Below are 23,451 nucleotides of genomic sequence, written 5' to 3'. Positions count from 1 at the left end.
AGCAGAGCTGACAAGTTTTGCTTGTCAATTTGTGTTTTCTCAGAGCCCAATAACTATCGGACCCTGATGGGCCGCTCGGTGAATGGCAGCCAGCTGGGCAGGGACTACACCCAGCTGAGAAGCCTGCTGCAGCTCATCCGCACCTATTCCAGAGCACACCTCTATGGGCCCAACATTGGAAGGCCCAGGAAGAACGTCGTTGCTTTCCTGGAAGGGTAAGTGCTGTTGGGTTGATCAAAAGGGGCTCAGAAACCCCTCCTGAGACCAATGTCCTTGGCAGCAGGAAGGCTTGCTCCTTGGCTTCCCAATGTCCAACAGCCTCCAGGACAGTGAGGCTCTATGTGGCTGAGTCACCACCAGAGGTTTTGAAACACAGTCAGTACCAGAGGCTTTGGAGCACAGTCACGTGTACGGCTAAAGTTCTGCAGAGATGCTTGGTGGGATCTTGGGATGGACTGATTTACACTCTCCCAAGCATTTCCAGCATTTCCCAGTTATAGGCAGACTGAGGTGCCCACCTTGTTGGGATGCTAAGATAGTGCAGTGGTGTGGATGCTGGCTGCTGCAAGCCCAAGAGCTGCAGGTTGAGGATGTGGATCCAGGCACCACTTACCAATGTGCACATTATTATTTCTGAGTCCTCCTGGACAAATTGCTTTGCTCTTCGCATTTGGTGATTTCTTCTCCCTGCACTTTCTCCATCTGTGCAGAGGAAGAACCTGTTGCAACTTTCTCCACTGGCCAAGCTCTCTTCTCCCTATTAGGGGGATTGGCATGTCTCTAGTTTGGGAAAGTCAGAAGTGGAGAAGGAATGGTGGCAGAGAGGGACGCAGACACCTGGAGGTGACATTGGACAGCTACAGGAATCAGGGAGGTGTGGGAGCCTGCTGGCAGCAGGAGTTGGGTCTGTGCGGCTGGAAGACCATGCAGCAGAAGGGAAATTCCCTGCAGGACTGTAAACAGAAACTCCAGTGCAGAAGGCTGGGCAGGGGGAGGTGTGGAAGGGACTCTGCTGGGAGCAAAGCTGGGTCTAGCATTCATTAACATCTGCAGGAATGATCTGGCAGAAACAATAAACAGCACACTGATGCAGTCCCCAGCGAGGCGGGGAGGGAGCCAGGGCCAGATTCTCAGCTCTGCTGCAGCAGCACAAGGAGACCATAAAGCTGGTCGAACCAGCTGCCACGCCACATCCCTCCCGCTGACGAGAGAGGGGGAACAGCCCTGTGCCCACACCTTGGCTGTGCCAGGCCAGAGCAGCGCCCACGGAGCCCCGAGCCCGGTACCGCGCCCGAGCGGCGCACGGAGAGCTACAAAATGCTATAGTAGCCTTGATCAGCAGGAAATCTATTAGCGCCAGGAGGAGCAGGCTGAGTAAGGAAAACAATGGGGATGAGAGCCAAGAAGTTATTAGAGAAAGGGAAGTCCTACTGCTGTGTTTGCCCTTCGTGCGCCGCAGCCGGGTCCCAGGGAAGAGGGGTCGGAAGAGCCAAGTCGCACGGCCAGGGTGGTCCAGCAGCTGAATGTGGCTGGGCTGTGCTTTGACTGACGGCAGCCCTGGAGGCAGGGCTGTAGTAGAGATACATTATCTCCACAGTCTGGTGGAGATAATGGCAGACACCCCATCTCAAATGAAAGGGAAGATATGTAAGACCTGCAGCCCTGGTGATGAGATAGTGGGGCTCTTCACAAACCCCCCAGCTGGTGTGGAAATTCTCTGATGAGCATGCCTGCTCTCCAAGCTATATGCTCTTTTCTCTGTTACTTTCCCTGCCTTCCAGGATGACTCTGTTCCATGGGTGCTCAAAGAGTTTTGTCTCTCCCATGGAGAAACCTTGTGTCCTGCACTCCAAATCCTGGTGTCTGCAGCTCACAGCAAGCAGCACACGCCTGCATGTTGTTACAGCCTGAAGAGTCCTCTGGAAAAAGAACTGTTGGTTTTTCCACATAAAGACCCCATTGTTACCAGGCAAGGTGTAAAGAGGAGGGACAAGTCTGATTACACAAAGACAAAGGGCTAAACACTCATTTGCAGTATTGGGACATGGAGTTGCAAAAGGATAAACATACAAACCCCAGTGCCTAAGCTCTTTGACAGCGTGAGCTTTATTCCCAGTAGCTCCCCAAGGTCTCTTCAATATGCGGGTTAGTGCTACTGAGAGCTCTGTCTTCTGCAGCAGCATCCAGAACTGGTCTGCAGGATGTGGCTCAGCATGTGCCTGGTGCTGTCACAGCCAGGACATGCCTCTCAGGGTCCTGAACGAGCCACACACAGTCAGCAAGCAGGAGAGAGGAGGGGGAATTTAGGAAGGTTCTCTCAAAGGCAAATCTGCCACCTGCCTTGCTATACCACCATGAGTGATCTGTGTGGTGCTCACAGTAGGTTGAAGGCTCCTGAGTGAAGTGTGTGCAGCTCATAGTCCTGATGATGCGAAACTTGTAGTTTTTCTCCTCTTTTAAAAAAATTGTGATGAACAGCAGAAGTCAACCATGTAGGAGGAGATATGTCAAGTGGAAGATGATGCATCAAGAGTTAACTAAGGCTAGAGGGGTGAGATGACACCCCTGATGTGAAGATGGGATAGGTGGATTTGTCTGCCAGGCAAGCATTGCTGTGTTACACAAAGTGAGGAAGTGAGTTTTGGTAGGGCAAGTAATGGAAATGAGCTGAAATAGGACAGGAGACCTCAGACAAGCCCAGGGAGTGTTCTCCAGCAGTAGAAGCTGGCATTAGATATTCTCCAGGGAAAGCCTCTGGAGATACTGAGGTCCCAAAACACCCAGAGAAAAGTGTCACTGTGAAGTATTAACTAGAATAATATTTTCCTCTTCCATGCTCTGTGTTCCAAAGGTTTTAGTCTTTTTTTAGCTGTTATCTCAAGCAATCAAACTAAACTCATTTTTGTGCTTAAATTTTGTCCTGAAATAATGGCAGTGTCAACATGAGTTGGGCATTTGCATTTGCTGAACACCTCCAGGGCTCTTCTGACTAAATCCTTACGTCTGTCCTCCAGAACAGGCTGGGACTGAACCCCTCCTGAGGTGCCACCTTTCTCTGGGGTCTGCTACAATAATTGACAATTTGGGCACGCAAAAATTTGCAGCATATAGGAGGGTGTGCATGCTGCCCCCTGCAGAGGCTGTCCTTAGGCAGGTGGCACCGAGCTGTGCTGGGTGACAGCTATGCACTTCCCAGTGGTGGAGGTGGGGGGAGAAGAGCTTGAAACACAGAAGCTTGAGCTTTGCACACCCTTCAGTGCTGAGGTATTGTCACTGAGCAGGGAGCAATGGCTCAGAGCAGCCACAGCCATCCGTGTCACCCTGGGCTGGCAGGTCCTGGAGCCTGGAGCTGATGCTGTAAGGACAGGCTCTGCAGTGGCTGGGCCTACTATGCAGGAGGCTAGAAATGGTGTCTGGTGGATGCACAGGTGCAGGAGGGAATTTCTCCAGACACAACCAACAGTTGAGTTTGATGAGGTGTTAATTAGACCATGAGCACGGCATGTTAGCTACCTACTGTGTCTGCGGGTACAGGAATCCCAGAACTGCTCAGAATTGGCTTGGGGAAAAAATTATGGGATTCTAAGGAATTAACATAGATTTTAACAGCAGATCAGGAATCAGACACAAAGGTTAATGCATGGCTGGATAGCCCATTTGGCGCTGGAAGAGAAGAAACACGAGGAAAAGCGATCAGGAAGGAGAAATGTTAGAACACGTTAAAGCTCAGAACGTGGTACAAAACTTAGGCTGGCATGTCTGGGTGGATTTGACTCTGAGCTGTCATGACCCATTGCTCCTCAGCGGGTGTAGTCCAGTTTTTGCCACTGGTAACTCACAAGTTTCAGTGTGTTACCTCCACCACGGCAGGAGCTGCAGCAATGCCAGCAGGGTGAGGGTTGGCAGGCACTTTCTGGCTGTTGCTGCTCTGTGGCCAGTTTAGGTCCTGAGACTGCTGAGTCACCAGAGAAGTGAAAATCTTTCTTGTCTGGAGCTGCACTCTTTCCCTATTCCTCATCTGACAGATCTCAAAGTCACCAGATCTTGTGGCTCCTTGGCTTTTCTCTGCCCTCTTTCCAGCCTCCTTAGCCCCTTTTCCTGCTGCAGTCACCGTTGTGCATCTACCCTCTGGTCACAGGGACACAGCACCTCCAGCCAGGTGACAGAAGTAGGTGACAAGGCTCCCAGTTTTCAGTCTTCCCCTTGTAAGGCACAAAAATTCCTCATCCTTCATCCTTTTACTGCCTCCTGCTCCTGGTTTGTAATGCCTGTGGAGACTTAACCACCCATCTGGTTCCCTGTGTCTCCTTTCGGTCATGTCATTCCACAGTGGTCTGACAGGAGCCCACAAAGCTGAGGAAGCACTTTTGTCAGTGGTGGTTAAGCTGTGGATATGCCAGAACTGGGAGGGGGCACGTCTCAGTTATTTGTGGGCAGCCAGGTTAATACCTGACTCAGTGTTCAGCCCTGCTCCTTTCACCCACAAATCAACCCCAAGCCAAGGTTTCTAATGCTTATCTGGTACAGAGAATTGTTAGCTTAAAGTTCATGAAATGGCACAATGGGGTTCCACCAAAGCAAAATCAAAGTGCGAAAAATGGGAGAGACTTGGTAGTGTTTTGATGATAACTGCCCTTGCCTTATGTCTCTGCCATCATGAGGATGAAGAGGGCTGTGCCTGTGTGTGCAGGACAGCACGCCTCAGTCAGTTAAGGCATTGGTATTTATCCCAACAGCAGCCAAAGACAGTGTATGGACAGAGCTTGTTTGTTTAAATTCAAGTAAGAACGAGAAATAAGGAACTGGAGTAGGTGGTATGTGGCAAAGGGAAGGACTCTGGATGAATTTTAGGAATGAGTGTAGGCATTTTTCCCGTCCTCCTGCTGAGAAGGACTTCTGCCATATTTGACACAAGGGACTTGTAAACACTGGATTTTTAGAAGTTGCTTTGGCTGTTTGACTTTCTTTTAAAAAAAAGTATATCCTTGCTGTACTGTGTTACAAAAGCTACCACAAGGCTGGTGGCACAGACTGTACCAGGACAGTCAATGTATTCAGAGCAAGATTTTTGTGCAAAAATTGAAGCCACAAGACAAGGAACTTTAAATTAATGGTACAAAGGGAGGGGGAGGTCACTGCAGTGTGAACTCAAGCTCTGGTAGCACTGAACTTATGAGTGACTCAATTCATAAATACGTTGAAATGAGGCGTGAAGGATGTGATGACTCATTTTGCAGTTGGTTATGTAGCAGGGTCAAGGAGCTGAGATATAAGCAAAAGATTTAGCTACTGCTCTTGTAGGAGGAAAGAGTTAATATAGTTGTTGCTTCTGAAACTTAATTTGATTTCTGGAATGCCAGAATCACTGTCACCTGTATAGGAAGAACAAAATGGATAAGAAGACACAGATGAGATTACCGCACTGTGCAAGTACACATTGTACCTTCATTCTGATTGCTATCTACAATCTTTGTCATTTCATCTCAGAAAAGATGTAATAGAACCAGGAGGTTACAGAGAGAAGCTGAGGATGTGCACAGTGTGTTATTTCTTCACATGAGAAGAGATTAAACCAGCCATGCCTCCAGCTCAGAAGGGAGACAGCTCAGAGGGAGTGTTACTGAGGCCCAGGAGCCTGTGAATGGGGTGGTTTGTTCAAGGTGCAGAAATTAGCTTGGAAGGAAGCTTTGTAAAGAAGGAGGAAGGTTATTCACATGGTTCACAGTGGCATCGTGTAAGTAATTGTCACAGGGTGCTGTGGAGGCTAGAGGGAGGTGAGTCCCTGTCTCCCAACTCCTTGAGCTCCCCCCAAAGACAAAGAGCCCTCTTTGCTGGGAGGCTTGTGCAGCCCCACTGCAGATGAGTCTGGCTGAAGGAAGGTGATGCTGAGCAGACATCAGAGAATACAACATATCAGCAGATTTATACCTAGTTCACACCAGCTTCTGCTCCCCAGAATGAAATTCGTGAATATCCACTGCAGGATAAAGACTTTGCAGGACGTAGCATTAATGGGGTCTAGTACCTCTTCCTCCTGCTGCAGGTATTCAGCTGTTCTGCTGGAACCTGAAGAGGTCAGTAAGTGAAGCCTGGGCCTTAGTGACCCTCACAGCCAGCTGAGACATAAGATGAAGGTGTTTTTACCCATCACTGTTGGCTCAAAGGGCAGAGATCTGCCACACTGCTCTACCACCACAACCACAGGCAGGCCAGTCTTGCTCCTATATTTGGGGCTTGTGCAGGGTAGGGGACTCTGTTTTGTAGTTCTTCAGGGAGTAGCAGATGAAATAACCCATGTTTGTAAAGTCCAACACTCAGGGGTCATTCAGATGCTAAATCACTTTAGCAATAACAACTTTTCTCCTTGTGCAGCTGCATTCTTTGTTACAGCATTGTTTTTTTTTTTTTCTTCTTCTTCTTCTTCTAATAATTTAAAGGATGAAAATCTGCAATTACCTGCATGGGAAAGAGATGTCCAAATGTGGATGTCTCTTTAATGCATCAGGAATAAGCCTAGGAAGCTCCAGAGGCTGGCAGCTGAACCCAGACACATTCACATGAGAAATAACATACTTGGAGGCTAATTAACCATGGGAGCAATTTACTTGAGGTTGCAGTAGGTGCTCCATGACTGACAAGTATTGAATCAAAGCAGGAGATGTGTTGCAGTAATCTGCCAACACTACAGTGAAAGTTGTGGTCCTGGGAGATGTGGTTATGGGAGATGCTCTGGAAGAGGTCAGGTTTGACCCATGGTGTGCCAGTACAGAGTTTGGGTATCAGTACCATCTTGAGGTGTTGCAGCCCTCCTGCTCCTTGCCTCCACAGCTCACACATGGCCTGTTAGGTGAGCCCCACCTTGTTACTACCATTTGTGGGACAGAGCTGTGAACTGTTTGAGCCACTGAGCAATGCTGAATTACACTTTTCTCAATTCTAGCTCAACGCAGGGCCCCACAGGTAGCAGTGGTGGCATGGGATGCTGGCACAGAGCCAGGTGCAAGGGTAAGAAAATGGATATATCACAGAGTAATGGGGTGGGTTGAATTGAAAAGGAACTTAGAGATCATACAGTTCCAACCCCCCTGCTCTGTCCCATAACCACATCTCCAAGACCACAACTTTCACTTTAGTGTTGGCAGATACCTGAAACACATCTCTTGTCCTGATTTAATGGGCAGGGACATCTTTCAGTAGACCAGGTTACCCAGGACCCCATCCAACCTGGCCTTGAACACTTCCAGGGTTGGGGCATACACAGCTTCTTTGGTCAGCCTGCTCCTGTGCCTTATCACCCTCACAGTGAAGAATTTCCTGCTAATACCTGATCTAAACCTACCCCCTGTCACGCAGATGTCCTTATCAAGCTCAGTGACTTTGTCTCATCCTCAGAATCAGGAACTCCCTACCCAAGATTCCTATTCCTCTACATGTCTCTGATGTGCTCTGCTTTCCCACCTAGAAATGCTGTCCCAGAAGATTTCAAAGACTTTTCTTGAGGGTTTTAACATGGGCCCAGGTTTCTGACGTGGAAACCCAGACAGGGGTATTACATGGGCAGGCACTGGGGCTGCCACCCTTCTGAACTATGGGGCAGTGCTGCAGCATTTGGGGCTGAGCTTGTCCCACTGCTCCTCTTAGGGAGGGATTTAGTGCAGATGTGCTGCAGGGTCAGTTGGTGCTCCCAGAGAGAGCCTGGTGTGCAGGAGAATGGCAGATTTACTGTGCCAGCCCAGCCCATGTGTGCAGCACATGTGCAGGGTCTGAGCTCTGCGGAAGTGTCTGGCTCACCGTGCCTGTGCCGTGGAAATCACACAGCCAGGAAATCCCAACAGGAATTGTGTCACCACTGGGCATTCTCACTGTATGGATCTTCCCTGGCCTCAAAACCTGTGGATGGAGCAGCACAGGTGCTATAGGAATAAAGGGATTAGTTAAATTCCTATTCCTAAAATGAGGAGATTTGGATACCTGTGCCTTACTGCATCTCCACCTCCCCTAGGCTTTCATCTCCTGTTCCTGCAGTACCCCTTGCTGGCTGCTGGGCTGCTCTAGGTTCCCTCTGGAGAGTAGAGACCACTGCCCAAGACATCTGGGGTGTTCCAGGAACAACTCCAGCTCTAAAGGCAGGACTAGAACAATTACCAGGAACTTCATCTTGCAAAAACTCTCAACAAAAGGAAAAAGGAAGAAAACAGAAAGAAAGGAAAGCAAACATGCAAAAGAAAATTTGAGCTAGTTATGTATGCTTTATCATAAGATTTTGATATTAATAGAGGTAACTGATTTGTCTTGGTAATATAGAGGCAGAAGAGGAGCCCTAAGCAAGCCAGGGCCTTTCTGTCCTGTTTTTGGTCTGCACTGTGCTGCCTGAATGATGCCTGTGCCCTGTAACAGTTTCTTGGGAACTTTTTATCAGGAGGCCAAGTAGCTTCCTAGAGATGTGGCAGATGGGGCATATGGGTGTCCTGTTTCTGCTGCTCCAGGAGGTTATAATGAGGATTTGCTTTGCTTTTCTGTCCCTGCTCAAAGACCACTGTAGAAGGTGTGTCTTCAACAGGGCTATAGTCCCTATAAAAATGGTAAGAAAAACCAGAGAGTTTCTTCCTTTAAGCTTGGTCTGCTCATGGTTTTGGTCTGTGAGGGGAGAGTGCCAAGCTGAGCCTGAAGAGGTGATTCAATAAAGTCCATGCTGGTTTACTTTCAGCCAGAATGTAAAGCATTTGACGTTAGAAAACAAGTTGGACTAATCTTCAAATCCAATTGCAACATATTGATCTTCAAATCCAATACAGATTGTGTTCATAATTTCAGTTTAGAGTTCATTAGTTTACTCTTATAGACTTTGCGCATTACATTTTATGCAGCAGCCCCTCTACAGAGAATTTAAAACCTGGCAGCTGGGGATTTTGACTCTTTTGGCACATTTCTGCACATTTAGTTTTGTACAACAGCAATGCCTCCTCAGCAATATTTGCACAATTTTCTTTTTTCCAGATGACCAGTGTGAGTTGTGGGGAGCTCACACCTCTCCCTGTGGTTGCACTAGGGCTGACCCAGCTGATATTCTCCCCCTGCTCATCTGGGGAGAAACTGTCCCCAACCATTCCATTGTCACTGATCTTCCAGGCCTGACCCTCAAGAGAGATGTAAAAGCATTTCAGAAAGGCTTTTGCTTCTTTTACAGAGCCTGGGAGCTGAGCTCTCAGCACTGCTGGGCAGCAGAATTGGGGATGCATCAGTGCTACAGGAGTTTACAGCATGTTATTGTTTTTCCATTTCTAATTGTATCTCTTCCCTCTCTGTCTGCAGGGATTTATTATTGCTGCCTTTGCCAGCTTCCTCTTATGCTCCACAGGGTCCAGCTGCCCTTTTGTCCCAGTCTATAATTGACCATGGTCATTAATTTAAAGTCAGAATGATCATTTCCGAGCTATATTTAGCCTGAAGCTTGCTGCTCTCATTTCAGACCTGATTAGAGGCTCGTGTGCCAGAAAGCTGCTGCTCATCCCTGCCATGACAAACAGTCTGATGGTCTCTCCTCTCAAACCTTCCCCTTCCCTGCCCTCGGTCATGGGGCTCTCCCTGGGGTCGCTGGACCAGCACCACTCACCCCTGTGTGGAGCTGGGACAGCTGGGACATTGCTGCTGTGTTCCTGGAATCCTTGTGCATCCAAAGCAACCCAAGAAAATACAGCATCGTTTCCTTTCTCAGCATATTCATGAGCTCAAGCACATGTCTCCTGTCATGGGTGTGCATTATCACTTCCCAAATGCATCAGCCACGCAGTGCACATTGCACTCCTGCACAGACAACGTGCCTGTGCACTTGGAGTGTGCCTTTAGGTGCTTCCATATCTATGCTCCTAAACATAACAATATAAGAACTTCCTCATGGGAGCTGCAGTTTTCCAAAGTGCTGTTTGGATTGCTGGGCTGGGGAAGCAGAGAGAGACCCCTGCAGTTGCCAGCTCCTCCTGTGGTGGTTGCATACGGTGCCCAGGATTAGGAATTGCTTGGTTTGGGGGCTGGCAATGTGAGCAGGTGAACCTGTGTAGCCTCAAGTCTGACTCAAACAGGAGCTGTCTGGAACGGGTATATTCTTAGTCAGGGCAGAAGCCATCAGGAGAATAATGCCCATATATCACTGACTGTAACCTGTCCATGGAAGTGCTGTGGTTGGGTGTGGGAATGGAATAAACCAGAAGTGCACCCAAGTCAGAATCCCACAGTTTGCTAATAGCCAATGCCAAAGAAAGAGACAAAAAAAGGAAAGCACTTAGCAGAGTTAGTCCAGCTTTTCCTCCCTTCCTCAGGAGCTTCCTGAGCAGGAGGTGGCATTTTTGCACCTAATAGCTTTGCTGGGTTTTATTTCCTTTTTCTTCCATTTCCCAGTCCTTGCTTGAATCCAGGCAAAGAGTTCCTCAGATTAAATACATATTGGGGGCTAAGAAGGATCTCCTTTTGAGATGGACATTTAAAACATGTTATTAAATTGCTATTGAGAGCTTTTAAAGTTGCAGAACTTAATACATACCTCAAGATCTTTTTTGAAAGCTCTCCCTACCTGCTCCAAAATGATGCCCCAGGGCTCTGCTGCTGGTTGGGTTTCACTTCGTTGTTCTGAGCTGTGCTTGCTACAAGCATTTGGATTAAGCAGAATTTATTCCTTCTACTTAAGAACCCAGAGGCTCCATTAGAAAATATTTGTGGGTACAGTGGCCACCTTTGTTATCTCGTGGTGTAGGATGAGCACTGGTTGTTTAGGATTTCCCCTGTGACCACACTGGCCTTATTTGCTTTCTTCCTCTGTTTCCCACAGGTTCATGAAGGTGGCTGGTGGCACAGTGGATGCTGTTACCTGGCAACAGTAGGTATTCACCATTCCGGCTACTTTCCAACACTCAGTGCAGTGATCACAGATGCTGGGAACAGAGCTGGTGTGCTCTCTGGGTGTCAAGGGGCAGATGTGCTACAGCCACCTTCTCTGCCCTGCTGAATTTAAACCGGTGAAGGAGGTTCTGCCCTTCTTTCTCAAACCTCTCAAACAATTACAGGAGTGGATGTAATAACCTTTACCTCTGCAGCTGAGACACAGGACAAAAATACCACTGCCTGCATGCCTGGCCTGACAGATTGCTGGAAACAGAGCCCTGAACTGCACTGCTGAGGCTCCAGAGGCAGCTGGCAGGACAGGCAGCTCCGGGGGTGGCCTGGGGAGGGACAACAAGGAGGGAAAAGCCACGTGTGACAGATGTATGGGAGTGTCTGAAAGCCCTTTTCCTTTCACCTCAATCACTGTCTCCTCATGCCCACTGGTCTGAATCTAAACTGGTTCATCCAGACAAGGGAGAGGCATCTTAGTCCAATGGTAAACACAGAATGCCCCAGCCCCCAGCTCTGCTTTGTAAGGATGTCCACAGACACACCGCTGTGTCTACATGCAGGTGGAGCCCCAGGACAGATATCACTTAAAAGGGGATGGACATCCAAGAGCCTGGCCCAGCTGAGGCTGAGATGCTGTTACCTGGTTTTCCCCCTGATCCTGCAAATGCTGCATTTCAGAAGAGCCCACAAAGCTCTGAGCTGTAGCACTGAGTGTTACAAACACCCTATGGAGGGAAAGGTTTTCTTATTTGAGGGAAAATCCAAAAACATCTTTTCCTTCCTCTTATTTCCACCTGCCCCAGTTTGCATGCTGTGGCCAGAGGCAGGCTCCCCAGCAGGCTGTGGCTCTGCAGTGGGAGTGCAAACACCAGTGCCAAGGTGAGGCACCCTACAAGCAAAGCAGTGACCACCAACACTGATAGCCAAGAGGGTTTCTGGGGCAGGCAGGACTCTCTCCTGCCACAGAAAGAACACATTTCAGAGACAGGTATTCACTGGAGGGAAAAATAAACTGTGGTGAGGCCATTCTGTTCTCAGAAAAACTGGATTTGCTGTCATGCTGGGTTATCCTTCCCATGGATGTAACTGACAGGACACTGGCCTGAGCATGGAGCCAGGGTCTCAGTTCCAAGGTGAGCTTGGGAACAAGAGTCAGGTCTTGTTCCCAAGCTGACTCTTCACCATGACCCTTGATGTGGTGCTGGGGCTGCTTTGCTGCAGTGCATTTGTGGGGTGTGTAAATCCATCACCTGTAAAGGCCCTTTGGCCCCCTACACTGAGGCAGAGCTCACTGGGGTTTCACACACCATGTTTTCCTGCAAGCACACCCATGGTCTCTGTGTCAATGTAAACCTTGGAGGCTTCTGCAGAAGCAACTGTTGGCATCTTAGAGGGGTTTGTAGCACCAGACATGAGCAGCAACCTGTAGGTCCCATTCCTGGGGCTTGGCTGGTCTCAGTGTGCTTGCCTGGGTGTTCAGCTCCTTGGGTTTCCCTGTCAGGCAGCAGCAGCTTGCTGCAAGGGGGACAGTGGGGTAGCACAGCAATTGGAGCAGGATTTGTGTTACTTACAGGCTCATGCTGTGCAATGATGATCTATGTCTCATCTGGGAATTTGCTTTTCATGATTACACGATGTGCTGATCGCATTTACTTAGTCCAGGAATTTGCTTTCTGCAACAGGGCTTGATGGCTGGGCCAAGCCCTTGGATGAGTTGAAGGAACAATCTTCCAGGCTTCAGATGTGGAGTTTCATCTGGTGTGCAGGGAACCTGCCTGCATGGCTGCTTTGAAACCGTTTCTCATAGGGTCAGTCTGAAGTGCTTGTCAGCTCTGGTGCTGAAGCAGCAGCTCGTGGCTGGGGGGGCTGGTGCAGCTCCCCACGAGGGTCAGCAGAGCTGAGCTGCTGCCTGCTGACCCATTTCCACTGCAGTGTTCCTGCTTCTCCCCCAGCCAGGGGTTGCAGCTCTGGAGATAGCACTCCTATGTGATTGTGAGGACTGGCAATGGCCGCAGCTCTGAGCTGGGCTTCTGTACTGTTTATGAATAAATGTCAAAACAGTGTCTCATCCCTCTGCTCCAAACAGCAAAACAAAACAAAACAAGTTCCTTTGTATCCAAGAAGAAAATTATTAGCAGGAAACTAAACTGCTGTCTAATTTCAAGTATGAGTATTTTGGTTCCAAACCCTAAAGTTCTCCTGGGATATTGGTTATAAATTTGTCAAATCTGTTATTCCTTTGAAAAGTCTGTGCTCAATCCAGAAGGGGAATTGAGAAGGGAATCTAGTGCAAGGAGCCCTGTTCTCTGTGTGAAAACAGAATATATCTGAAATATAATTGATAGAAAAGTGACACTGGGTAGAAATGAGCAGCTCACCAGTGAGCCTCATTCACTCAACTGAGTATGGCTTCAGTTACATACATAACATCACTCAGCACAAATCACTGTGCCTCCCTCTTCAGAAGTAAAGCATTGCTGGAGAGGGATGTGTGAATGGCTTCAAAGTGCTCAGGGAATTTCCTCTAAAGCGGGGTGTGACAGTGGCTCCAAGAGATTTGGCATTTCCGTGGTGATTTAGATTGGTTATGAGTGAACGCAGAGCCCATCAGCCTTTGGATGTGGGTTCCCACTGCTCAGAATCCTCCCCACAGTCATCTCTTTGCTCTGTGCTGGTGTCCTCACAAACAGGGAAGATTCATTGTCTGCTTAAGCCTGCAGCTGTGCCCAGTTCCATCCCCCAGCCCAGTCTGCACAACTGCCTTTCCATTCGAAGTCTTTCACACAGCTCCAAGTTTGTCATGTTTAATGTGCAAATCCTCATTCAATGCTGCCTCTGAAACACAAATCCCTATTACTTATGGGGAAAGTAAACGTTTACATCTTCAAAAACAGTCCCTGTGGCTTCTTGGAGAATGCCAGCTTCTCTTCCAAGATACAAAGACACTTGTCCTATGTGGCAAATCAGGGTGCCAGACAGAGGTGCCAGACACACAGGCATGCATGAGATGTTGCTTAAAATGCTTTTGCCTGGCTTGGTTTGGGTGACATCTCTTCTGGCCTAGTTGTGGTAAGTGTGCAGGGGGAAATGCTCACAGGCAGTAGCACAGGGCAGATTTGCTAAAGGTGCCAGGAGAGAGTTGCCCAGGATGGGCACACCCACCAGTGTATGTACCCAGGGTGTGTGTTTGGGTCACATCAGCCTCAGGGTGCTCAGAGTGCTGTGTCTTCACAGGCTGTGCCTGGAGGAAGGCGCTGCAGAAAGGAGTCTCTGACCCATTTGCACCTGTGTGATGGCTTTAAATCAAACCCACTACAACCTGTAAATGAACCTGTTCAGGGCACAGCTTTGCCCAGGGGCTTGCAATCCTCTTCACTGTCTGATGGAGGGAACAGTTCCTGGCAGCGCCATGGCCTGGCCACCTGCACATTTCCAGGCAGTGCCAGGGCAAGGCTGGGGAGATGGCACAGGCCAGGGATGGTTTCTGGTGGTGAGACGGGCAAATCCATCTGGTGTGGGGTAGAGAAAGTTGTGGGTGTGAGCTGTGCCTTTGGGGCCACAGAACAGCCCCCAGGCACTCTTCATCCAAGCCTTTATTAGCTGACTGGAGATGGGCAGCACCTCTCATGTGTGCCTGCAGGGTTTGGAAGGAGCAGTCGCATCCTGCCTCTCCTCCATGAGAAGCAGAGTGGCTGCCCCACGTCCTGCACTGCAGACACCCTCACCTCGGGAAGGTGCTCAGGGCTCAGGGGCACCTGTCAGCAGACGTGTGCCAGTCTCACAGCTGCAGTGGCAGCAGGGTGTCCTGCTGGCTGGGAGGATCTGCCCTGCTCGGTGTCCCTGGCAGGAGGGTCCCTAATTCCAAGCAGACTCTCCCTGCAGCGCTGGCAACAAAGGAGATCCGGAAATTCCTGAGCTTGGGGAAGTGGGCTTTAATGTAATTAACTGCAACAGAAGAAGAGGTCAGATAATAGGGGCAAAGGTTTCTCTTTAAAATGAAGGAGGATGTAAATGAAACCAGCTGCCCAGGAGTCAGTGCACTGCCTTCATTAAACATGGTACAAAGCTTATGGTCCTGTGCAGCAGATCATGGATCTTGCCAGAAAACAGTTTTAAATGCAACACCAGAGCTGGAGGTGAGAGGACAGAGACATGTAGCCAGCCCCTGAATTGCCCAAGTGCTCTGGTGCGTGACACTGTCCCTCTCTGGGAGGAGGTGGGGAGCTGTGTGCAGCCTGGCCTGGCAGCCTGCTCAAGAACAAGGGCATTTCTGACTGGCAACTGTGTCCAGCCCTGCCTCACTACTGTTCTCAGCTCATCTTTGTCCCATGCTACAGATTCATCAAAGGATGGAGGCCAGGAATTGGGGTGGTTCATTTCCTAGCACTGGCATAAATTCTTGCCCAGCCCTTGGCTGAGTCCTTCCCCTGCACCACGCTCTGGTTTTGCCATCCCAGAGTGTCCCAGTCACATCTCCCTTTGCAAAGTGTGTGATCTCATCCTGGCTTTCTATGGCACAGTCAAATGATGGTTTTAGAATGGGGCAATGTAGCAGAGGGGGGAGAATTTGTCTCAGTTGTGTATAATAGGCATCCAGAGTATAATAGGACACCCAAAAGTACAGGTCCATGGCCTTTCCCTCAAGATATATGTCTCATCTGGGATTTAGTAGCTAGATCCATCTTTTTCTTGGCTGACTCTTCTCATCTTCTTGCAGACTGCCTGTTCATAGGCATCAAACAGGGGGACACAATGGCCCAGCTCTGTATGTAATTGGCCATATCTCTTCTCTCCTGAATTATGAGAAGCAGCATGGTCAGCGCTCATGGTGTGCATGCTGATGTCTCCCAGGCTTCAGGGCCACTGCTGTTGCTGTGCCGTACCCAGAGCCCACTGAAAGAGCTGTCAGCCTGTGCTGGACACAAACAGCTTGTCCAAGAGCAGGGTATGCTCTCCCTCTGCAGAGTCATGGCTGACAGAGACCCCTGTCCATACTGGGGAAGTTCTGTCCATTCATCTTCTTGCTGGACTTAGGAGAGCAGGATGAGAGGGCTGGCCTGGGGAGGTATTTGTCAGTGCTGGATTTCTCTGCAGCTGCTGCTGGATTTTTTGGAGGTTGAAGACTTGTGACTGTTTTAGGTTGTTGGTTTTGTTTGGTTTTTTTTTTAAGTCAAGTGTACTGAGTCATTGTAAATATCAGCAAAGCTGCAGCCTTTACTCCAAGGAATAATCCACGCCTAATGAGCTATTCTTTGCTTTAAAGGCCTGACAGTTTTTTGCATTTTGTGGATTTCTATACTGCCTATACTGACAGTTAAAGTTACCAAAAGGAAGTGCCTTAACTCAATGAGATGAAGCCTACAGCTGGCAACCCATTCCTGAGTAGCCAGGTATCAGCACAGACCTCAGTTCCTCTCTCTTCCTCACAAGCCTTGTACAACTGGTGCCATTTTCCCTTCTTCCTAGTGTGAGGAGGATGAAACTACCTGTTGGCAACTGAGGACCTCCCAGGTAGATTTGCAAGAGATCCTTGCCCATTTTCCTGAAGCCTATAATTGTCTTCATGCTCTGCTTACACACCCAAAGCTGAAGTGTTCCCCTCTTCATGCTGCCAGGAAATATGCCTCCAAGATTTCCTAATACTGAGGCAGGAATACTGATACTTTATTTCTGCCCTTTGTGCTCTACCAGTCTCTATATCTTTGGGTTGGTAATGAAGGTGTCAAAAAGTAAGTGTCACCATGGCATGTATTCCAGAGTATTTCTCTTCCCTGTAGGGTCTGGGCTGTGCTGGGTGCAGCAGCACCTCCCCAGGTGATTTCTGGGGGGCAAAGCCTCCTCTGGCTCTGCTGCTGCCCTCTCCCCTTGGCAGGGAAGCTGCATGTCACAGCACACCTTGTGCTTGGGTGAGGTGATGAGGAGGTGCAAGCTTGTCTTTGCTCTCTGAGGGGTTTATCATGGGCTCTGGGACCATACTGGCCAAGGAGCTAAACCCTGCAGAAAGCCTGGTGCACTGGAGGGTCATACACAGACTGAAGTCTATCTAACTCCATCTTTTCCCTGTGAATAGAGCCCTTTTTTATGTCTTTCAGCCAGTTTTCAGCCCAGGTGATGGGGTTTTTAGTCCACAGCAGTCTGAAAAAGTCATTTCTGCTCAGTTTTTAAGTGCAGTGCTAAACTCCAAACATCTGCCATCCCCAGAGAACGCTGCTTTGTAATTTTGTCTTAAAAAGTAATCTGTGTAAACCCCACCACTGCCTGCTGCTCACAGATCTGCTCTCCTCCCAGCAGCCAGTGGTTGGATAGTGTGTAAGTGATCTGAGTGATTTTGAACATTTCCTAAACTCTCCCTGGAGATTATCTCTGCCCCTAGCACCTTCCAGTCACCATGGGTGTGCAGAAATGCCTCATGCCTCCTTACCCAGTCACTCAATGCTTGGGTGCCTGGCATGTTCCTGTGCTTGACTGGGGACACAGCTGGGACTGCACGCCTGGGGGAGGGCTGACACAGGAGGTTCTTCTCGTTGAATGCATTTGTAAGTTGAGCCTGTAACAGAATTCTGCTCTGGGACAGTTAGGGACTTGGAGCAGTGAGACACAAAATCCTCTCCAAGCACTCATGCATGCTGCACATGTGCCAGGTGCTCTGTCAGAGGCTGAGTTAGCCCACGGCATCCTTTGGGGATGCTCCTGCATTCCAGCACCCAAGTGAATCAGCCACTACAACTGCTGCAGGTGCTCACTGCTGCAGATGAGATGCATGTCGGGGAGAAAGCAGCCCTGGAAAGGTGAATCCACCTTTCCTCAGAGCCCAGGTCTTTAGCTTCTCATGCATCCCAGCACCCACAGCTGCTCCGAGGTCTGCAGGGAGGGAGAGGGCTCTGTGCAACTCTGGTGAAATCCGAGTGTGTGTAGATCCAGTGAGGGATCAGAGGCAATGACTCAGCCCCACCAGCCCCAGCCAGAGCTGCTGCTGTTCCTGGGAACCTCCATCCCCCCAATGTGGCTCTGACATTCTCTGGGGCTTGCTGGCCTGAGTGGCTGATACACAATGCAGATTTGGGAGGAGAAGGTTCATAAAGTTGCTCTTGCAAAGCCTGTTTATCAGAAAAAGGGCTGGCCCAGAGGTATGCCAGTGCATGCTGCAAGACTGGCAGGAGCCTCTGGGAGATGTACAAGGACTGCCATTTCTCTTTGCATGGAGGAGAGGTGACAGCCCAAGACTCTCCCTCAGGAGGAGCAGGTCGGGATTCCCTCTTGACACAGGATGTGTGCAGCCAGGACAGAATGCTTCACCTTATGTCCCAGAGCCAGGAGACAGCAGTGAGACATTTCAGAGCCTTCCTCTCACACTTAGAGACAGATGATTCACATTGTTATGGGCAGCACTGTAGCTGTACTTCATAAAATCAAGCACATGGAGAGCAGGAATCCCGGTATGGGAAACACTCCCTGGCATTCCTAGGCCAGAAGGTATTTCTGTGAGAGCAGGACTTCCTCTGCTGCTAACAGCCACAACTCTCTTGACAGACGGATTCAGCTGAGGATTTTTCTGGAAGAGCAAGCAAGGAAGGTGTAGGTTGTGCAAGAGGGCTGCAAAGCCTTTGCAGGTGGCATTTCGCTCCCAGCCTTTAGAATACTACCCCCAGAGTTTCACCAGCAAAAGTTAAGAAATCACAAAACTTCCCATGGTTCCTGAAGTGCAGGATGCTCAGTGTTTAGGGTGTGTCCACCTTACATCCTGTTTTGGAGACTGAAATCTGCCAGACTGAGCATCTGCCAGACAGGCATGGCCAGAGGGCCAGGACAGGACAGGGTACAAGCAGGGACTCCCCAGAGCAAAGGAAGCATCTTGGTATGGGGGCAGCAGCAGAACAGGAGGACATGGTTTGGGGAGACACTTCCAGCTTCTGACCTTGTCTTCTTATTTCCCTTCCAGTTACTACATAGATGGTCGAGTGGCCAAGGTGACAGACTTCCTGAAAACACGGCTGTTAGACACTCTGTCAGACCAGATCAGGAAAATCCAGAAGGTGAGCAAGGCAAAGGGCCTGCAGGGCTGAGGGGACAGCGTGGCTGCAGTGCCTGGCTGGGGCACAGCTCATGGCCAGGGCTCAGCATGCACAGTTCCCAGGGCGCTGGGCTGGGGCAGGGAGGGAGAGTGGGCCCTGTGCTCCCAGGGAAAGTGCAGCCAGCCCTGTTCAGGGCAGGGCTGAGACACCAGGCAGCACCAAGCCTGGCCCCAGGGTGGGGTGTGTGCTGGGCTGTGAGGGAAGTGCCCACAGGCTGCAGCACAGCATGGGCTGTGCAGGTGTGCTGGGACACAGGGCAGCAGAAAACACCATGCAATGCAAGGCACTGCCAAGGCAGCTACTGGCTTGAGGCTCCCATCTGTCTGTAATGAGGGTGAAACTGAGCCTGCTCCCCAGAACAAGGAGAGGACGGAGCAGCCAGGTGGTACCAAACCTCCCTGAGCACAGCCAGTGCCATGTGTACTGAGGAGGGGCTCCTACCACCGCATCTTGCTCACAGTGTGCCTGGGAATGTTGCTTGCAAAGCAGTGACAGTTGCATTCCCAGAGTGATTCTCACTGGTGGAGAATTGTGACCATTATGAACTAGTCTCCTTTTTCCCTGATAATCATGCTTTGACTGTGTCAGAAAACCCAGCTGTTGCTGGCCTGTGGTGTCAGAGTCCATGGCTGGCTCGTGAGTGCTCCTTTCCTCCCAGTCCAGGGGATCCAGCTCACATCTCTAACAATGGGATACATGGCAGGGGCTCTGCAGGGTCCCCCTGCTGTGGCTGATAGAGGGGCCAGGGCTGAGACTGACACACTCAGCTGTCAGTCCTGAAAGAAATAAGGAACACCTAGTGAGTGAAGAAGGCCTTAGGGACTAGAGGAGATGTCCATCCATCTGTCTTGTCTAGATTTTCAAATCTTACCACTCACCACAATGTCTCACTTGTAATTCCTGCAGGGAGAAACCGTAGAATGAGTAAACAATTCAAAGAGGCCCTGGGAAAGGGGATGAGAGGGTCAGTGCAGCAGAGCTGGAGGAGAGAAGCTCCTTGCTGAGCCCTCTGGCACAAGCTGGGAGTCATCCATGTGTGTGGATGGTACTCCTGGTGTGGGGGAGGCATGGCACAATGGAATCAGTGTGGGGCAAGCAAGAGGCACCAGCTGACCCAGCCCCCACAGGTACAATGCCCTGCCAAAAGTGGTGACAGGTATCCCACCCCTGCTGCAGGTTGGAACCTGCTGGGAACGGAGTGGGAATTCATCCACTCCCAGAGCAGAAGCAGCCAGGAGCTACCCTTGGTGCAGTTTAGGGGAGCCCTCTCTCCCATGGGCCAGAATTTGGTGTGCACAGGGTAGGGCTGGGGAAGGCTCTCCTGGGAATGCCAGTGTGGCTGAGCAAAAGCACAGCACTGGGTGCTAATGGCCTCCAGCTTGGCTCTGAGTCCCTGCATCCTGCCGGGGCTGATTAGAGCAGCTGGACTTGTCCACTTGCCTGTTTTATTGCTTCCTCTCCGGCCGGGAAGGTGGCGGGCTTAGATAATTACAGGCAGGATGCCAACACCTCTGGGGCTTCAGGCAGGGCTGCCGGCTCTCACAGGCTGTGAGTGGGAGGCAGCCCAGAGCTGGCCTATTTCACATCTTTGAGGGATCCCAGTCCATCCAGCACATTCCAGCGCTCCTCACTAACGGGGCAGGATCCATCAGGCTGCTCAGAGCATTCCTGGGTTTGCAGACATCTGGTCTTGGGAGCTTGTCACCCAGCCTGGAGAAGTGTGACTGCAGGAGAGGAGACAGGGTGTGGTGACGAAGGTTCTCGGGCTGGGACAGGGCAGCTGAGCATCCCACAGGTGCCTGCACTGCTGAGGGGGGGGCCAGCATGCTCAGACCTGCATGTCCCACCTGTGCCATGGACCTCTCAGGTGCCAAAGCAGCCCCTGCTCAGCTGTGGCACTGACTGTCCCATTGGGGCTCAGGAACTACCCACGGCTGGCAGCCACCTTGAAGGTACTAAGGTGACATGAGAGGGCAGTGTGTGGGACAGAGTGCATGGGGACACCACAGGGGAAGAGCAGGATCTGGGACTGGGAACATGAGAGTACGTTTGGGAGCAGCTCCAGAAGATGCGAGTGGACGTGTCGGCAGTGGAAGGAAAGAGTGAGGAATGGTGTCCCCCTGCTCAGCCAAGGTAAGGACACAGTGGGACATGCCATGGCCAGGCAGGCACTGACTGTCCAGCAGCAGCACCACCAAAGGTCTGCACAAGTCTTCCCGTGAGACAGGAGATGTCTGACTTGGCTTTAAGTCACAGGTGTAGCAGAGTAATTTTGGTTGCTTTTGTCTCTCACACAGGTAGTGAACACATACACACCAGGGAAGAAGATCTGGCTGGAAGGTGTTGGCATGACCTCAGCTGGAGGCATGAACAACCTCTCCGACTCATATGCAGCCGGGTTCCTGTGAGTGACACTGGCTTGCCACACCCAGGGCACTGCCACCCCGTGGGCTCTGCAGGCTGAGGTGCTGCAAAGGCACTGCAGCTGGAAGAGGGCAAGCTCCAGGCCCAGAGACCCCCTCAGTACTCCCTGGCAGCCTAAGTATTGTCAAATTCTCCATTTCATACCTATTAGCTCTCCTCAGCTCTGCTTTCCATTTTCTCTCCTTTGAAGAGACCATTCCTGGCTCCTGGGGCTTGTCCACTGGCACAGCCCCATGGCCTGGACATCCTGCTGCAAAGCCCCAGTCCAGATCTTCAGAGCTGGCTGTGATCATGAAAGATGGAGGAAGATTATATAAGCTTTGCAGGGAAGCACAGGGACATGTCTGGGCTATCAGGGCTGTGGCAGGCTGTGAGAATTTAAGATCTTGCCCAGGGAGTGTGAGAAGACAGGCCAGGGCAAAGGTCTGCTCTGCCCTGCTCAGACAGCAGGTGCAGAGTGCTGGCAGGCTGGGGGAGCACCTCTGGGTAGAGGGCTGAGATATTGGGGTGCACATAGGGCCTAAGGCACAGGTTTGGGACGTGCAAGCTGGGCACAGCTGGGGCAGGGGAAGAGACATGCAGACTTGCTGGGGCAGGGATAGTGTGAGCCAGTTCATAACACCACCAGGAGGCTTCAGCTCAGGTGCTGGAGCAGGGATCAGATCATATGCATGAGAGCAGCTGTGCCACTGGGACCAGGCAGCCCCCGCAGTGTTCCCCCCCTCCATGGTTCCCCCTGCCCCCTATGGTGCCCTGGCTCTGTTCCCTCTGTCCCCAGGTGGCTGAACACGCTGGGGCTGCTGGCCAGCCAGGGCATCGACGTGGTGGTGCGCCACTCCTTCCTTGACCACGGCCACAACCACCTGGTGGACCAGAACTTCAACCCCTTGCCGGTAGGTCTGCCCAGGGCTGTCGTGCTGCTGCTGGCTTCTCCCTGCATGTTTGGGGGGATTCTCCTTGTGGCCTCTCTGAACTCTGCTGGGAAATGAATTTTCCAGGTCTGTTCCTGACAGTGCTAATAGGAGATGTTGGTTCATGTCAAGTGCAGCATGCTGGAGGCAGATGGGAGAGCGATTCCTCTGTAGCTGAAATTTTGTCTGATGCCCCAGGGCTGTGGCACAGGAGAGAGGCTGGTACCACTGAGGGGCACCAGGGCAGGCTGGAGAGTTGGAGGGGTGGATGGGGTGCTGGCCCAAGGGAAGCCAGGCTGAAGCTTCAGGACCAAGGTGAAAGCTCCACAGTGAGCAGTGATCTCATCAGTGCCCCACAACATCCCTCACTCCTCAGCAACACCTGGGCAGAGGAGAACTCCCAGAACACATGGTGCTCATAAGGAAACCATATGAAAAATCCTGTTAAAAGCAGCAGGTTTCCTTTTCCTTTGGGGGTTAGTAAATATACTGCCTTGCAAGCAGAGAGCCTGGCAGAGCAGCTGGATGCTATGCATCTCTCTTAGAAGGGATTTATTGGTCCATGACCCAGCAGACACTGCCAGCAGGCTGGGGATCCCTGTTGGAGATGTGCACAACCCTGACACTGTGAGCCTGCCCTTGGTGCTGTGCTGGGATCTCAGGGGTGGCTGCAGGGGAGCAAAGTCTGAGGGAGCTGCATGTCAGCCAGCTCTGCCTGCTCAGGCAATGAAAACAGCATCCCTGAGCACCAGGCTGGCTCCAGAGAGCAAACCAGTGAGCAGGAGAGCGTGGTCATGCCTCTGCTGCTTTGGGTATCTCCTGGGGCACCTTGGTGTGTTCCCACATGCAGCACTCCAGCAAACACACCTGCCAGCTCTGGGGCCCAGCCCGGGGGGCTTTGAGCTTTGTCTGAAATGAACCTGAGCTCACAGCTTGATGGATTTCTCCTGAAGAGCCTGGATTTCCCTGACCAAGCCACATCACCCCGTTTCCCAGGGCTTCAGGGCCCCTGGTTTGCTGCTGTCTGGACGGGTGCAGGCCAGTTCCTGCCTGCTGGGTGTACAAGGGTCTGGCCAGCTCTGCTGGCACAGGGGTCAGAGGGTGCCCATGGCCAGCTCTCCTGGCACAGCAGGGCAGCAGCCCCAGATATCAGCTGG

General features: G+C 50.9%; 1 protein-coding gene across 1 annotated transcript in view; it reads left to right on the top strand.

The window, feature by feature from the left end:
* Window positions 1-23,451, top strand: part of HPSE2 (heparanase 2 (inactive)) — a 104,069-nt gene that overhangs the window by 71,274 nt on the left and 9,344 nt on the right. The window contains exons 5-9 of the mRNA XM_054276792.1: window positions 44-215; window positions 10,823-10,870; window positions 18,827-18,920; window positions 21,257-21,363; window positions 22,162-22,276. Coding sequence (XP_054132767.1) covers window positions 44-215; window positions 10,823-10,870; window positions 18,827-18,920; window positions 21,257-21,363; window positions 22,162-22,276 — 536 coding nt within the window. The remainder of the gene's footprint in view (window positions 1-43; window positions 216-10,822; window positions 10,871-18,826; window positions 18,921-21,256; window positions 21,364-22,161; window positions 22,277-23,451) is intronic.

Source organism: Melozone crissalis, unplaced genomic scaffold, assembly GCF_028551555.1.
Source record: "Melozone crissalis strain CALT ecotype California unplaced genomic scaffold, PUWL_Pcris_2 ptg000019l_1, whole genome shotgun sequence".
Classification (NCBI taxonomy): Eukaryota; Metazoa; Chordata; class Aves; order Passeriformes; family Passerellidae; genus Melozone; species Melozone crissalis.
This window is presented reverse-complemented; position numbering and strand designations above follow the sequence as displayed.